Source organism: Mixophyes fleayi, chromosome 9 (assembly GCF_038048845.1).
Source record: "Mixophyes fleayi isolate aMixFle1 chromosome 9, aMixFle1.hap1, whole genome shotgun sequence".
NCBI classification, from domain to species: Eukaryota; Metazoa; Chordata; class Amphibia; order Anura; family Limnodynastidae; genus Mixophyes; species Mixophyes fleayi.
The window spans coordinates 33606660-33624797 of NC_134410.1; the positions used below are offsets into that span (position 1 = coordinate 33606660).

An 18138-nucleotide genomic window follows, 5' to 3' on the forward strand; every position below is an offset into this window, starting at 1 on the left:
AGGTAGAGAGAGACTGCGGGCTGAAATTGTGTGTGACCTTATACAGCAAACACCCCAAAGTCACGGCAGCTGGGAGCGTGTTCGTGACAATGGCTTATACAGTTAAGATCATTTGGTTACAGTTGATGTGATTTGCAACTTTCTTTACTTTAGACTGCAATCTTATCAGATTAGAGGGCCCTATGTTGTATGTGAGATAATATAACCTTAGTCTACCAATTGAGAAACTACAAATCTAAATGTGTTCGGCCTGCTGATGTGGAACTACAAGTAAAGTACAAGCATATGGGGATGGCATGCCTGATCTTCTAAATGGAATGTAAAATATAATACTCCAGGGGTAAATTTACTAAAATGCAGGTTTGAAAAAGTGGGGATGTTGCCTATAGCAACCAATCAGATTCTAGGGCCTGATTCATTAAGGATCTTAACTTAAGAAACTTCTTATTTAAGTCTCCTGGACAAAACCATGTTACAATGCAAGGGGTGCAAATTAGTATTCTGTTTTGCACATAAGTTAAATACTGACTGTGTTTTCATGTAGCAAGCAAATACTTGATATCTTATTTGTACACTGAAATTTAAAGTTGATATTTGTGTGCTACATGAAAAAAGTGTGAAAAAAAAAATTCAGAAAGGGCTGAAATTTGGTATACTAAGATGTTTTTAATTTGTTAATTTAATTTATTAATTGTTAAAAGTGTTTATAAAGATTTTAAAAAAATATATATATATTTCTTGAAGGAGAAGTGACAGTTGGGAGTGGTTGGTGGTTGCCGGGGGTGACAGTGGGGAGTGGTTGGTGGTTGAGGCCTGGGCTATGGCCCAAATGCATGACAAGAACCTTTTTAACACCTTAAGTAGCTTGATTTGACTAGAATGCATGAGTATCATGCACGGGTTAACTTGTGTATATATATATACATACATAAAGTTCAATTTAGTATCAGTATAGCCAATTGGCATTCCTGTTAGCAGACTGGAGCAGTCATTCCTTAGTACCTCCCCAGTGTGTGTTAAAGATCAGTAATTCAGACATGGAGGTGAGTGGGAGGGGAAGGGGCTGACTTTGGGCGTGCACCCTGTTACAGGACGTCAGGGAGTCACAGTTTCTGGGAAGAGAAGTGATCTACCTTTAGACTTTGTCACCAGAGAGCAGCTATTGGAATAACATTACAGAAAACAGGCAGCTGTCAGAACTATTCTCTACTCTTTGTAGCGTCACTGCTAAGAAATGGGAACTGGACGCTGTTTTCATGTCATCCTGGATTTGTGGCTGTCAGTGTATTTTGTCCTTGGATCTTCCGGTACTGAGCATAGTGAGTGTCACATTCCACACTAAAATGCAGTCGTTATTATATGTGTTTTTATAAAGTGTCATTCAGCAAGTCACGTCATTGTCTTCCTTTCTATTGTGGGTTTGTGTTTTTCATTAACTTATGTGTAGATGATTAGTGTAAAACTGTGTTAGCAAGTTTACACTCTGCTACTGTAACTTTCTTTAACAATACTGTGCTTGGGACAGACGGTTGTAGTCTATTCAGTATAGAGCCCGGAGTTCTTGGCTGTACTTTTATTTTACTGTCTGTATTTGTATTCTATAGAACCACCGTTCTGAATAAACATATTTTATATTGTTATAGGTAGAGATACAATTGGGTATAACTGATACCTTTTGTAGGAAGAGATAAGGCAAATATTATAGTAGTGAAATAATAAACACGGACGTTCTATTTACAATTAGAGACATGGTAGATGTTGTTTCATATATTTATATATATTGATATGAGTGATTGTAGATAGGGTGAAATAGATCTGGTAGAAATAAGGTAAATAAGGGACTTGGTGTGCCCCTTACATCTGCAAAGGGGGTGCCTGGAGCAAACTTTGGGAAATCGAAGTATATTAGATTCCTGTGACCATATATTCTTATACTGCGTTGTTAAATATTTATACTATATAATATGAGTGTGGTATGTAAAATATGCATCGCTATGGGTTGGTGAGGTGAGTCAAATATTTACAGGTAAAGATAGGGCAATTAATGATTTTTCTGCAACAGTGACGTCTTTATATAAAATGTCCCATGACCAGATATTCTTATACTCTATATTATTAAATGTTTACATTAAAAAATATGGGTGTAATATACGAAATATGTCATGTTGACTCTTCAATGATTACATTTAATGGATGAATGGAGCGATCGAGTCATGCTAGATATAGTGTTGGTGAGGTCGGTAATTTATTTATAAGTAAAGATATGTTATTTCATGCTCTTATGGGTATAGATGTGGTAATTATTAGTACAGATGGTAAAAACGTTACAGTTTTTGCAAAAAACAAAACAAACAAACTAATAACCCGAGAAAACATGCAAGTTGACCCAAGATAATTCAGATATAGCAATCCCCAATGGAACCACTCTGCCTTGTCTATATCTGCAGATCTGCATACACACCTGGGAGATGGTTGGTTTGTCTATCTGGACACAAATCGGTCTTCTGCTAATACAAATATTTAATTGCAGTCCAAAATCTTATATATATATATATATATATATATATATATATATATGTATCTATATATCTATATATATGTATATATAAATATATATATATATATATATATATATATATATATATATATATATATATATATATATGTATATATATATATATATATATATATGTATCTATCTATATATATATATATATATATATATATATCTATCTATCTATCTATATATATATATATATATATATATATATATATATATATATATATAGTGTTTGTTTGTTTTAATCCATGCAATTAAATAAGTATACAATACCATTATATAATACTGCAATGACTCACACTCTAATTATATTTTGCTCAAGAGAACATAGCAATATGTTTATGTTCTGCTAATGTTATTTATACAGACATTTCTGTTTCATGTTTCTCTACTTCTATGAAAAGAGGGTATTGCGATTTGGCTATATGAAACAGGTGTATTCTTTATTTATCAATACTGGAGAAATATAGTGAGAAGTCATTGACATATATTTTAAAAATACAGTTAACACTTTTCCTTTTTATTTTTGTTTACTTGCAAGTATAGCGAAACTCTAAGCTAACAGTATATAAAATATCCATTGTCATATAGAAGGCAATGCGCCCAGACCATGGGCCCGATTCATTAGTGATCTTATATGCCGTCTTTTGCTTATCTTAAGCAAATCCACTCTGTGCGCTCAGAAAAGGGAGATAAGCAAAATCCACTGCGTAAGTGAAGAATTTCTTGAGGTTAAGATGAAAATCCATCTTAACTTCACTCTTATCTCAAAGTTTCTTCTTAAAAATAAGCATCTTAACTTTTGCACAAGATAAGATCACTAATGAATCAGGCCCCATTTTCTTAATAAAGACTGTGAAGGGGGAATCTCCCTGATCAGCGCTTTTTCAGTATTATTTAAATGTTTCAGGAAATATTTCTTATATTTGGAGATAGATATATTGGAGAATGCTAGGAGCCAGAAAACAGGGTCAGCTGGCACTTGTCCTCCAGATATTTGTCTAGAGAGTTTGACAACTGATTGTTAATCATGGCACATCCATACCTTACATCAGGCCTGTCCAACCTGCGGCCCTCCAGGTGTTGTGAAACTACAAGCCCCAGCATGCTTTGCCAGTAGACAACCTGTTGATAGCTGGAAGGGCATGCTGGGACTTGTAGTTTCACAACATCTGGAGGGCCGCAGGTTGGATAGGCCTGCCTTACATATATGAATAAACCGGTTGCTGCAGTACATGTCCAGCATAGTATAGATTCAGTAAGAGAGAACTTATTTTACACACTTGAGTCTCCACCACTGTGACACTGAGCGAGCACAAATAGATCGTCTGAAATATTTTAGAACAGTCATTCTCTTCTATAACCCCAGGTAAATTTTTATTCCGTGCCCCAAAAAAGCTCTCTCTTGACTTTTAATAAATACTACGTAATAATATCCTATGAACAGAAGTAGTTGTAAACCATCTTTGGTGTTTTGCTCCCCACCATTTTCCAGGACAAAGTCACAGACCATTTTTTGAAGCTCATATAAAAATCTTGTGGGACTGGACACAATTTTATTTAATCTGTCTGCGTTTAAACTTAATTAACCTCAATATGAGTTTTGTCCTATCGTACAGCAGATCTATCTATCAGCACACAAAACCAATGCACTTGTGTCCAAAGTAAATAGTATTTTTTTGTATATAATAAAATAATAATATAAAAAATAAACCTTCAAACGCTAATTGATAATTCTTTGTGGCCACATTATTGTCTTATGAGCCCACAGAAGGATTCTATAGCAAAATGTTTCCCCTATAGGTTCTTATCACTTAATCTACTAGTATATCAATGTATATACAGTACCGCAGATCTGTTTTTCAATCTAAAAATAATTTTGCACTCACTTGATTGGATTGCATTAAAAATATAGGCACACGCTCCTGGTTTGAGCAATGACCCCACACACTCAGTGACAGTTTTGCAGAATGCATCGCAGAGGTCTAAGTACAGTATGTCTTTCTGCCAGCATAATTCAAAAGTGGTAACGGGCATGATATGATATGATTTTACACCCACACAACCTATATAATAAATGCAATTTAAATATTAAATGTTACATAGTGTACAGTTAAAGAAACATTATATTAAAGAATTGTGCATTGTTTTGGTTTTCTTTTAAATGTGCTTTTGTAGTGTTTGTTTTTGCTTAGTTTCATTTTGCATTTGGATATCTGATCTAAAATCTATGCCTTGGTAGATCTGAGAACTCCTGTATATTATTGGAGCACCTGGCTAGTATTTATTGTTATTTTGATTTGGCAAGCCCCTACTCATGCCATTAATTATGCAAATTAAATATTAACTTTGAGCAGTAAGCTTTATCCATACACATGGAGGGGGGCAGGTGCCGTGAATCATTTTGGCCCCGCAGCGCAAGGACGTGAATGCGTAATATTGCCACAGGGGGCAGGGCCAAAATGAGTCGATTCACAGAGATTTGTGTCAAGGAGGCTTCCATCCTGGCCACTTCATTACTGGAGAGTGGCCTACACAGATTTCGGGAGTGGACAAGTGTGGTTTAGTCGTCTGTAGTCTAGGCATTTGACCTCTGCAGTTCTACTGCTTGGCATGTGGAGCACATTAAGATGTAGAGGCACATTCTGAACATACATGGGGAAAGGAGCACACAGAAAAAACATACTTACATGCATGTGTTTAGTCGGACATATCGCAAAAATAGTAGTATTTGCACCTAACGTACGTCAGACATCACCTCCTGATAGCATATAGTTGTGGCTTGACAGTGTTAGTGTTATATGTGAAAGTCACACTACCCTATTTGTACACAATATGATAATATAATGTCATACACACGAGAGATTAGTTCCTTGATAGTGTTAATAGTAAAAACGAAAGTCACATTTTCCATATAGAATGTAATTAAATAGAAACACCTTCACATCTGGGCCCTGAATCATTAAGGATCTTAACTTGAGAAACTTCTTATTTCAATCTCCTGGACAAAACCATGTTACAATGCAAGGGGTGCAAATTAGTATTTAATTAAATATCAACTTTAAATTTCAGTGTACAAATAAGCTATCAAGTATTTGTCTGCTGCATGAAAAAACAGTCAGTATTTAACTTATGTGCAAAACAAAATACTAATTTGCACCCCTTGCATTGTAACATGGTTTTGTCCAGGAGACTGAAATAAGAAGTTTCTTAAGTTAAGATCCTTAATGAATCAGGCCCCTGGTGTTTACCCCACTAAAAATCAAATGTGAATCTTCTTTCCAGCAATAATTGCAATGGAAATGGCAATTGTGTAATCCGAGGAGACTGCCATAACTTTATATACTATAATCATAACGCTAATAATAATAAGTAGAGCTGGATGGATCAATACCCAATCAGGCAATAGATACTGCTGATAATCATCATTGCATATGGCAAATTTTCTGATTGTGTCACAATTACGTGAACATACCATTACTGCTCTCAGCCCTTGCTTGTCTGTCCGCATTCCACCTCTCCAGGGGTAAGTGGACGAAAGTCAACAGTACATAAAAATGTTTACACAGATATTTGTCTAGGCACGTGCTTAGTAAATGCCTATCTTATGTAAAAAAAATGTTCTATGTCAGCTGTAAGTGAGCTTCTTAGTATGTATTCTTGTTCTGTACAAAACTGTTTTGCTTCTCCATTGTTATGATGTCATCCATGTCTTATCCAATCAGCTGACAGAGCTGCATGGAATCACTTATGTCAGCTGATGTATGGTCATGTTCTGAACTATGGGGAGAAATGAGGTCTGTAAGGTCAGGAGAACAGTATGACATTTCTCATTTAAAGAAAAATAAATGGCTCGTATACTAAAGGGAACTTAGACCAACTTTTTACACTTTACCTCCGGGAGTTCCCAGAGGGGAGGTGAAGTGTGAGGATGGAGAGGGTCAGGACACGGTGAATCATTTTGGCCCCGCGACGCAAGGATATGAATGCGTAATTTTATCACAGGAGGCGGGGCCAAAATGAGTTGATTCACAGAGAATCGTGCCATCCTGGCAACTTTAGTACGGGAGAATGGTCTGCTCATCTGGGAGTCCGGGAGACCTACACAGAATTTGGGAGTGGGCAAGTGTGGTTTAGTCGCCTGTAGTGAAGGCATTTGACCTCTGCAGTTCTACCGCTTGGCATGTGGGGCAAGTGTAGTGAAGCAAAAGAAATGTATTATTTAGGCCCCAGGTCTTTGCAAAGAAGCAGAACGTTTGTGAAACTCTACCTGCACCAAGGATTTACTGATTGTGTTATTAAGATTTCTCGTCTAGGAATGTTGCTTAAAAAAGTGATGTGAAGTTTGTTGCAAGCTGCTCCATATTCTGGAAATACTTGTTATATGTGACTGCTTCTGATTGTGGACTTTGAGTATATTTTGCTACTTGTGCTGTTGAGGAATTTTAACATTTGTTATATTTTAGAAACCAGATGTAATATTATTACACAATTAATCAAGTGCAGTGAAATATTTAACCCCTGGTATAACAATGTGCTAGAATTAACGTTGTACTTTCTGTAATGTCTGCAGCAAAGCAAGTAAATGCCTCGTGTAGAATGATTTCAATCAAATCAAGTGGTGGAAGTGGTGACTGTATGAAAACCATTATGTTCCTCTCTGAAGAAAGAATATTGTGATCAGTGATGGGCAACCTAATACACTTCAAGGGCCACACAGGCGGCCCTCTAACCTTCAAAAGGGCCGCACCTTACTCTTAATCTCACTCAAAAGTTAAAACAATGCATTTAATCAGAGAAAGACACTTTTCTGTAATAACATATCTGCAGGCCTGATAAACAAGTGTTACAAGCTATAATAAACAAATGTAACAATAAAGCAGGAAGGAGCTAGGGGCAGGTAAACTAAGTAAGTTTCTGTACTCCACCCAAAACCCATTTTTAATTTCTCTAAAAGGAACCAGACGCCTCTGAAAGCGTATCCTGCATTTGCAGAATTTGAGTAGAAGGCTGACTTTTACCTGGATGACGCAGGGCTGTAAATACAGAGGGAAGCTGGTTTGCAGCTAATTTGTTTGATCTATATATATGCAGAATGAAAAGCAATGTAAACAATGTTTAAAAGCTGTGGCAAAAAGGGCAGTTGGCCACAGGCCATTAAGCGAGAAACTAATAACTTCGTTGGCAGTCTGCAGCCTCACGATGCAGACAGGGTTAAGTCTCCACACACAGAGCACAGAATCACAGGTGGAGCACATTGGTGTGACTAAGTAATTGTGGGTTCAGCTGGCTAGTGCTTTGGAGGAAGCTTAAATAGCTGGACTTGTGTTGTGGGCGGGGAGACCAACACCAGCCAGTGAGCGGTTACTAGTGAGTGTCTAGGTAGCAGCAGGGTCACATAGAATTGTAAATACTTTGGTTTGTTTGTTTGCTGGAACTACAAGAGTCGCTGTCTGTACCATCCTGACGCTCCTGAATAAAACTACGGCAAACCTGTGCCAGCAGCATTTGTTTGGCGTGCTTTTCACAAGGTGTTAAAGCTGACACAAGAATGAATGACATCCCCTCTATCCCTTTGACACAATGAAATTGCTTAATATCAGTAAGTCAAGTAGACTTTGAACAGTGAGGTGGGGATATAATAAAGGTTGGCAGTGTTTCCTCTTGTCTTAGTACTTTTCTAGCACTTAAGACATGCTCAACTTGGGCCTTCAAAGAGATTGTGATTTTATCTCAGACTGACCCAAAAGCAATGAGAACATGAATGAATGCCCATCATGGACCTGTACATTGAGCAACAGAACGGATGCAGCACCTCTTAAGGACATTTTTGCTTTGTGCAGATCTGTTGCAAATGACCCTCAGTGTGTGTTTAGTGGTGGATTATAATTAAAGACCACTTGTCACCTATGTGACTGGTTCAGGCCCGGCGCTCCCATTAGGCAACCTTAGGCAATTGCCTAGGGCGCCGGGTCCTGCAGGGCGCCGCTGCCGCTGACTAGATTGAAAATCTAGTCAGCGGAGAGATGTGGGATAGAGGTGCAGCGGCGGCGGGTGCCGCCGCTGTTTTTTAAATGTCCGCCGCCGCCGCTGTCAGATGCGCCCGGGCTGCACACCTGATCACTGACGTCAGTGATCAGGTGACATATGTTTACCCGGCGCCGCCTGCTCTGCCCCTGTCTGTCAGGAGTAAAGTTTACCCAGCGCCCCCCTCTCTTCCCAGCATGCACAGGCTGCTCCACCCCTCTCCTTTTTCTGGAAAGAAGCTGAGGAGCGGTGGGCAGCCATTAAGGAAGAGCCTCCCTGCATCCGATCATCAAAAACGGTAAGTATATTTATTTATTTCTTTTTTGGGTATTATAAATTGTTGTTTTTTTTTTAGGTGAGAACCCAGGGGGGAGAGGGGGGGGGGGGCGCTAGGCTGAAAGTTTGCCTAGGGCGCCTACAGACCTTGCACCGGCCCTGGACTGGTTACTGCTTAACTATTTAAAAAAAATACCTGTAAAATTATACAAATGGTGAAAACCTGAATTATGTTTGGAGAGATTTACTGCATGATGCATTTATGAGTTTACAGACAACAGAGAATGAAAGTTGTATGCTTAGTTTAAGACAGAGTTCTTCATCATCTATACATTAACAGCATAAGTACGACTTTTATGAGTGACTAATTTCTATGATGCTGATGTCTGAGCAGGGCACATCTTATACCAAATTGCAGAAAAATATTGCAGTTGTAATCGGTTGCACCATTTCAGAGTTATTTCGCAAAACGCCCGTCTTCCATTTACAACAATGCATTACTATTGTCCTCTGGAAAATGTGACAGTTGGCAATATACCTGTGCACCTGCTTGTTGATCTGGAAACTGTGACAGTTAGTGAACTCTCCCTGCGCACCTACTGGTTGACCTGGAACATGTGACCTGCTGTGTGGTCTGGAAACTGTGACAGTTATTTGCAGCTACATATATCAGTGCGTCTTGCGGGGACTTCAATCAAGGACTTCTGTGTTACTTCATTATTCACTTATCCTCACTTTGTTTACAACAAACATGCAAAGAGGTTGCCCTTGAGGACGTTGGCATGGTGGAAATCTTACAGGTCGCCCAGAGCATGCAGCTCAAAGATCTTACAGTCAAGAATATTATCATCACAATCAACATATAACAAAAATAATTGATACGCCGCTTGCATTGGGCAGGCTGGGCCGGGGGTAAGGGGACATCTGCTGCCAGGGCCAGTCCCTTAGTGGGCTACCTTGGGCTGGGTCACTGGGCCCCTTGAATCTTTTTCCCTTTGAAATGTTCCTAATAGGCTGCTGAGTTGAGTCTTGCCCCCCAGACTAAAATTTGCCAGTCATCCCCTTATTGGACATGACATATTCGCCACAATACTACTCTCAGGCTCCTATGGACATGTAATGTGTAAAGTGTGGTTCCCTACTCTTTTTGGTAGAGGAGATTAATGTCCATTTTACCATCACAATGGAAAGATTTCGTTACCTGATGTGGTTGTTCCACCATATTTAACAGAACTGTTTATGACAAATACCCTCAAATTACGTAATCATTATCTCCATAATATCCTCAGTTACAACTCTGCGTTTGATTTATAACATAGTGATTTGTTCATTATACTCCGTTGTTGACCTTTATACATGTAATGTAGTGTAGAAAAAGTTATTGAATTCTGTTTAGTCCTTACATTTCAGTTGTATTTAAGTTGGTTACTGTTGGGTTTCCCTAGTGCGATATAGAATACAGAATAGATAAAGAAAACAAAAGTCAATTAGTGCTTTTCCTTTGGCTGTATCAACAGTATATGCTGCCGCTGGTTTGACATTCCCCATATCAAACAGACATAAAACAATTGTCTTTTGTTTGGGCTGTTACATTCTCTGAGACTTTCATTAACTCTGCATTAATCATAGAACCTTATCCTTTGACAAGCAAAAGAGCAAGATACTGCTCAAGTGGCCATCAAACTCCATAATCTGTCACACATTCATTATCTTACAGTAGATTTAAACTCTGATTATTATTAACACAAAGTGAATTAGAGTAGGCAGCTTTGTGGGTGTTTGAGCAGTACTACTATTTGTGCTGCCACTAACCGACTAACCATGTCTGTGCACGGCATTTTCAGTCATGTTGGGGGGGTGTAACAATCATTTTTTTAAGTTGTCTCCTAGGAAGTGAATGCTAACTTAAGCAGACCATTAATGAATAAAATGTACACAAAATGTTCAACCGGGTTTTTTGATGTCATAGGTTATGATGATGGCTTGTGTGTGGGTGGGGATCTCCTTCCTGAGGCCACTTGCCCCCAGGTACCTAATTTGCTGGTTCCCCCTTTCTTCTCCCCCAGTAAATTCTCTAACCCAATGCTTTGGGTTATTTCGGTTAGTTTGTCCTTCTTTTTAATTATTTTCCCTGTCCCTACTACCTCCCCTTTCTCCATAGAACACACCTCCCCTTTCAATACCACTCCAAGCGGTACTTTCCTGCCTTGATGGGTACTCTCTATAATGCCCTTACCCTCCCACTGTATTTTGTGTCTCTATTTAGATGGTTATGCTGTTGTCTCTCAATGTACGTGAAATAAATGCCCTGTAGATGGCTCACCCTTTATCCCTGCCTATAAGTATTAGTAGGTTGTGAGCAACTGGTAGATGAGACAATCCAGTGACTGACAACCCCTTACAACTATCCTGCATTTTCCTACATTTGTCCCTATAATTGCACTGATAATATTCTGTGATACTACATCCCCTATCATCTGTGGTAACACATCTCCCTCACTATTGTGGTAACACGTCTCCCTCACTGTAGTAACGATAGCCCCCAAATATCAACATCACAGGATGACAGTAGCAAAGAGAGGACAGCGGAGATACTTGTACCGTCACTACCCTTGTTAAATAGGCTTTCCTATGCTTTGCATGGGGAAGCTTCATCAGAGACCCTCAGCGAACCTACTGCCAGCAACAGACCTTACCAGCCTGTGAGCTCTTATAAATACGAAAATGCCCTAAATCCAGCAAAACCTCCAGATTTTACCAAAGAAATAGCTTTTATCCCATTGTGAAATTAAAACATTGGAGATAGGAGCAAAGGAAAATAAATGGAGCAAATTTGCTCCTGGACAAACAATGCTGCAATGTAAGGCGTGCAAATGCATTTATTTTCTTTTGCATGCATGGAAAATACCAGCTTCTTTTGCATATAGCACTTTGGACAACTTTATTTGTACATTGTAATTTACAGTTGAGCCCCTTCCCAACTCTAAAATTGTCCACACATTGTAAATCTCTACCCCCCCCCCCCCACACACACACAATACAACATGGTTTTGCCTAAGTGCAATTTTTTTTTTTTTTTATTGCTTTGCACTCCTATTTCTAAATGAGGACATCATGATTACTTTCATTACATTTCAAGGGCACTTGTTATAATGAATAAGTATTCACATCTTTAAACTTTAACTCACACGCTATATATATATATCATGCTAGTGGGAGACATTTGTTGTGAGAATTGCTTACTTTTCATTTATTTATCTATGTGTGCATTGGTACATAATGGTCATCCAGACTCACATGATCCACCAACATGGTTTGGTCCCCTACATACAATAATTTGGGTTCATTTTGGTCTAAAATAACACATAACCAATCAAAACCTTTGCTTCGTAGGCAGTCCTTAAAAATAATAATGTTCCCTTATTAATTTTGGAAAGCTATATGCTGCCATAGCATTCTTCCCAACCATCCCGATTTCAGCAGGACGGTCAGGATTTTAGGGAACTGTCCCACCCAGGGACATGTTTGTCCCCCGGGCGGGAATGTTGGGAGGAAAGGAGCTGAATGGATACTCCTGTGCCCTTTAGTAACTGCAGTTCGCTTTCGAAAGTATATATTTTTTTAAATGTTTACTTTATTTCTTTATTTCTTTAATGTATTTTAAATGAAGCTTTAACTGTGTCAACATGCTGACTGTCGACATTATGGTGTCATCGTTCAAAACGTCAACAGTTTCATTGTTGACATTCCATACCCAACCCCGATCAGGAACTAGTTTTAGTTCCTGAACTCCCGATCACATTACACGGCTTACAACCTCAAAGCAGTGTGTGTTTAATGGGAATGCATGTTATAAAATGATCTTCCCCCCTCACCGCTCCACATCTGCTGCACCACTTTGAAAATCCCTACACTGGCTCCATGTGTCCTCCAGAATCAAATGAAAATTACTCACCCTTACGTACAAAGTTCTCAACAACATCACCCCTTCATACATCTCAAATCTCATATCATAATACTCTCCCTCCCACCCTCTTAGATCTACCTCTGACCTGCGCCTTGTCCCGACTCTGGTAACCACCTCTCACTCCCACCTACAAGACTTCTCCAGTGCTGCTCCCCACTTATGGAATTCCCTACCACGCTCAATCTGACTTTCCCACAGCCTTTGAATCTTTAGAAATCTTTGCAAACCCGTCTCTTTTTTTAGAGGGGACCATTTCCACGATAACAGTATTCACACTAATGCACCCTCACAACTGTCCCAAACTCCACTCTGAGCCACATTTGTCCTCTTCCACTTAGAATGTAAGCTCACTCTCTAATGAGCAGGGTCCTTCATACCCTTTGTTTTCATGTCTGCATTTATTTTGTCTACCTTGTATGCCCCTGTTTTATGTCCCTATTGTACGGTGCTGCAGAGCACTGTGGCGCCTTCCAAATCCACGATAATAATAATATTAAAATGACACCATTGAAATAATCAGGTGGCTTGTCAGTTAATAATCTATCCAATTTACAAAAATGAACAAAATACGTTACCGTAACCTTCCTCCCCTTTTAAATATATGAAAAAATCCTAACTTTCCAGTCATTTAAGTGCATTGAATTTTGCATAACATACACATTTTTGGAATCCCTAGCGTTGTGATCTCTGTGATGGATGGGTCTACTGCAGGTTTTCCCAAACCCAGTCCTCAGCTCCCCACCAGTGCAGGTTTTCCATATCTCCTTGCTGGAGCACATGTGTATTCATTACTGACTGACACATTGTAACAGATCCACAGGTGGTCCTAATTATGTCACATGTGATCCAGAAAACCTGCACTGTTAGGGAGCCCTGAGGACTGGGTTTGGGAAACCCTGGTCTACTGTATGTTGTTTTCTTCTTTGATCACTGGCAGTGATGGAGCAATGAACTTTTCTCTGCATTTTTTATTATTATAAAATCACATGAGAAACAGTGCTGGGAAATGTTACAGCACATCATGATATGGTATATAGCTGCACTCTAATTTGGTTTAATTACTAATATATGTTTATGAAAACAATTTTTCAATTGGGACAATTTTGTTTTTCATCTCTTTGTTCCAAATCTTTTGAAGCAAGAACAATATATTTTTGGGGGCGTGGTTTGGTAGCCATCTTAGGTGGACCTGAGGTACAGGGCCTCCTGCTACTAAGGGGATATATCAGAGGTTTTCAACACATTCACCCCCCTGATATCGGCTGTCGCGGACTGGTCATAGCACCGGGACCATCTGGGGAGCAGAACAAACGGTCTCCCAGGGCTGAGGTCCCGATATTCATCGCTGCCCATCCCGGATCCTGACTTTTACATCAATGGCTTAAGGACACCTGTCCCGGGACTTTACTTTACTTATGTTTTCCCCCAATCGCTCAGCAAAATAGATCACCTCCAGCGGTTTAGGTGGAAGTGCAGTGAGTCGGCAGACACTTCAGGGGTACACAGTGAGGACCGGAGCCGCCGCTCCAACAAGGAGACCAGCGGCTGGAGCGCCATCTTGAGTGTATCCCTCAGTTATATTCACCTCCCTGACGCCTCCTGTGTTGATGACTCCCCTCGATGAGACCTGTGATGTCTTGCTGCGTTATATAATTGAAATTTGTGCAGGGCAGGAAGAGCAGAGGTGTCTAGAGGAGAGACCTGTTTCAGAGGAGCTGTGAAAGTGTGAGAAGGGCACTTGTGAGTGGGTTCATGGAGGGTGAGTGCCATGAGTGTGGGAGATCTTCTTCATATTCTACACTGTAAGCCACACTGTTTACCTTTGAATAACGGAGAGAGATCCGGGCCAGCATAATATAACACCCAGTAGTCATACCACCTCAGTGCCTTATCCACCCTGCGGGACTTCAATACGACCACCTTTTAGCTGTCTTCTGCAGCTGTAGCTTCTCAAGCTCTAGAAAAAGCACTGTGAATCATTTTACACCATATATATCTGGTTTTTTTCAACAATAAAAGTGATTTATTGGCACAAGAAATCCAGATTCTCTACTAAATCTGCTTCCGCAGAGATTATCTTCAGTGCTCTCAGGGGTTAATAATCTTTTAACCCTGTTTGCATGTAACTTTGTACAAGCAGAATCCTGCTATCTGCTTCCACCTAGTGCTGCTTTTCATATTACAACTTCCATCAATAAACATACATGTGAAACAGCACCTGGAAGTTATTGTGATCTACATTCTGATCAACTGCACTATCTTCCCTTGCGGGTTGATGTTGCATTTCTTGTGCCATGTGTGGAGGGACAGAAGACGCTGGAGCCGGTGCCCGTGAAGAGGGCGAAGATATCCGGCAGCGCTGTGCCCCTGGAGGGGCTGAAGAGGTCCCCGATGGTGCCCAGCTACAAGAAAGAAGAGGAGAAGTACTCACCCGTCCATCGATCCAGCGGCGGTGAGTATAACTTCTTTTTTGCAGGTCCCGTCCGCGGGGGAAGGATGAGCCAATCAGGGCTCATCTTTCCCCGCTGGCCAATCAGCGGCCGGATGCGCGAGCCAATCGCGGCTCGCGCCCGGCCATTCAAAAGATTGGCGCCGACGCGAGCCAATCAGCGCTCGCGCCGGCGGATGACGTCACGCCGGCGACTATATAAGTCGCCGGGTGGCGCCATTTTGCCAGAAGTCCGTCGGCGGAGAAGAGAGAGGACGTCTCTCCACGACGTCGAGCCAGAAGACCAGCGGCAGCGGCGGCAGGGGGCCCTTGTAAGGGCCGTGAGCTACCCTGCCGCCAGAAGACTTCTATCAAGGCACCGGAGCGGAGATCGTCGGCGGGGAGCCCTTGTCAGGGCTGAGAGCGCCCCCGCCAAGCAGCTTTCAACAGCGCCGAAGCGGAGAAGAGGCGCCGCCGGCTGGAGGGTCTGGAAGACCCGGAGAAGAAAGAAACAGAAGACGGCGTGTCAAGTTGAGTATCCTGCGCAGAGCAGGTAAGTATACTCAACGTTGAATTCGGGCACTAGGCCCGTGGGCACAGCCGGGCACAAGGCCCGTTGGCACACTGTAAATTAGGGGCACAAGGCCCAGGGACCTGGGCACTAGGCCCCAACGTGGTAGTGGGCCAGTAGGCCATTAGTATCTGTATAAAGGGGACAAGCCCCTGTTAGTTAGAGAGGGGGACTCAGAGCCCCAGAGGTACAAGGGCACAAGGCCCTTAGGTAGTTAGGGGCCTAGAGGCCATAGGAAGGCCAGAGGGCCTGGTTAGGGGCTGGTAGCCCATCTGCTATTAAGGGCACAAGGCCCTCAGTAGTTAGAGAGGCCACAGGCCTCAGGCAGGGGCTAGGACCCCTAGGTAGTAGGGCGTAAGGCCCTAGTGAGTGGGCTCAGAGCCCTGAGCTAGAGAGGGGGCTGAGGCCCATTAGTCAGAGCAGAAGGCTCTGTGTGTAGCTGGGCAGAGACCCATGGTGTGTAGGGCCTAAGGCCCTGGTGGTGTGAGGTAGAGGCGTGGGAGCCTCGTGAGAGTAGACGCGGTCCTGTGTGAGGTGAGCACACGTGGTTAGGAGGTACGGTCGAGCGTAGGCTCCCGTGGTGCTGTAGCAACCTGCTGGTTGGCTAGCAGCGGTGTGTTCGGGTAAGTAGCGGCAAAGTACTGTAGACTGTATCTATTTATTCTGTCTGTGTGGCGAGTGTAGTTTACATTACAGTATTTTGGTGTGCTTTCTAACTGTGTCCAGGGGCAAGACGTCAGGCCCCCATTAAAGGTAGGCTCTTGTTTCCTGTGGTTTTCCTGTGCTAACCCGTACTGTGTGGGGACAAGTGTAAGTAACAGCATACACATAGTCAGGGGAGAACACACGTAGTGTCCCTGTCCCTTAGGTCCCCGGGGTCACACTGGTACCCAGAGGGGGGTGGCTGAGTGAGTTGGTGGCAGTACAGCACACCTTGAGGCAGTTCCAGGGGCGGCCGTGGTTCTGATCAAGGGTCCTCAAGGCCGGTTCCGTGCAGGTGGACCTGTGGTTCCGGACGAAGGGACACGTGTGAGATACCCGAGTACAGGCAGTCGGGCGGTTCAGTTCGATCGGCTGTTCCGTGCGGCAGTCGGCCCGCGGGTTAGTGTGCTGTTTTACTGAGCCTCAGCCGGGCTTAAAGAACCCGTACTTAGGGCCTGTGTGTGACTCCATAGCAAGAAGGCAGCTTCTTGGTAAGACCTGGGTGAGGGGGTTAGGAACCGCCCTCCGGTTTAGGCTGTGAACACCGGCTGGTGTTCCCCGTAGCGTGTAACTAGTAGTTCCGTTAGTGCACCACATTTAGTTAGTCCTAGTGTTTGACGTAGTTGCGTTGCCGACCATTAGAACGTTGTTAGGGTCGGGTCGCCGTTTGTAGTTAGTCCAGTTTGTGGATGCCATCTTAGTTCACGGAGAGCGTAGAGGGAGGCTGTGTGTCTTGTCATCCGCAGGAGTCGGGAAGGTGCAGGAGAACCGGATCGGAAGTGGGAGTGTCCCGGTGAGTATCACGCTCGATTCCTCCTTTCGGTTAGGCCCTCACCGGCAGGTGTGTGAGGCACTTGAGGCGGGATTAGTCCTCGGATTAGTCTTGGCCTTCAGTGCCTGTAGTCCCCCGCGTCTGGCAAGAACAAAGTGAGGAGGCGGCAAGGAGCTTGGACTGACCGTGTCCTTGTCCTTTGCCGTAGTCTCGGACAGCCCTTACCTGGTAGGCACGGCCGTAATCTCTGTCTCTATCTCAGAGGGACGTGATTGGAGGTGACTGCGGCTGCGGATCTGCTGGGATAGGATCGCAGCTGGGAAAGTGGAAGCGGACTGGAGGTGACCATCGTTTACAAGGTAAATTCTTTTGTGTGCGTCTGTCCCTGTCTTTTCCCCGCAGGGGGCGTTACATTTTGGCGTAGTCGGCAGGATCAACGATGGCTCATCGGGGGATCATTCCGCTGTACGAGGGATACAGCTGTGTCATCTCTCGTGACGAAGTGGCAGCGTTCACGAAGCAAATCCTGGAACGTTGTGAGACAAGGAAGAAGAAGAGCAAAGGTACTAAACGGCAACCGGTGGAAGAAATGCTGTGCTGGAAGTGTGGGTTGCCTGGACACTTCGCATACCAGTGCCCAGTTGCCGAGGAGCTCTTTGATGAATGGGAGGACGAAGAAGTCTCCGATGAATGGGAAGACGTAGAAGTCTTCGAGTGGAAGGACGAGGAAGCCTTCCATCCATGGTCTCAAGAGAAGTCGGAATCTGGAGGGAAGGATCGGCAGAGCCTGCTGACTGTTGGATCGCAGGTGATCGTCCCGTCCAAGCAAGATTCG

The 18138-nt window shown here is 42.5% G+C and overlaps 1 protein-coding gene across 1 annotated transcript in view; it reads left to right on the forward strand.

Moving 5' to 3' along the window:
* Nucleotides 1–1121: 1121 nt before the first annotated feature.
* Nucleotides 1122–18138, forward strand: part of LOC142102385 (interleukin-13 receptor subunit alpha-1-like) — a 61426-nt gene continuing 44409 nt past the window's right edge. Inside the window, exon 1 of the mRNA XM_075187238.1 lies at nucleotides 1122–1319. Within this exon, the coding sequence (XP_075043339.1) occupies nucleotides 1235–1319 (85 nt within the window). The 5' untranslated portion in view covers nucleotides 1122–1234. The remainder of the gene's footprint in view (nucleotides 1320–18138) is intronic.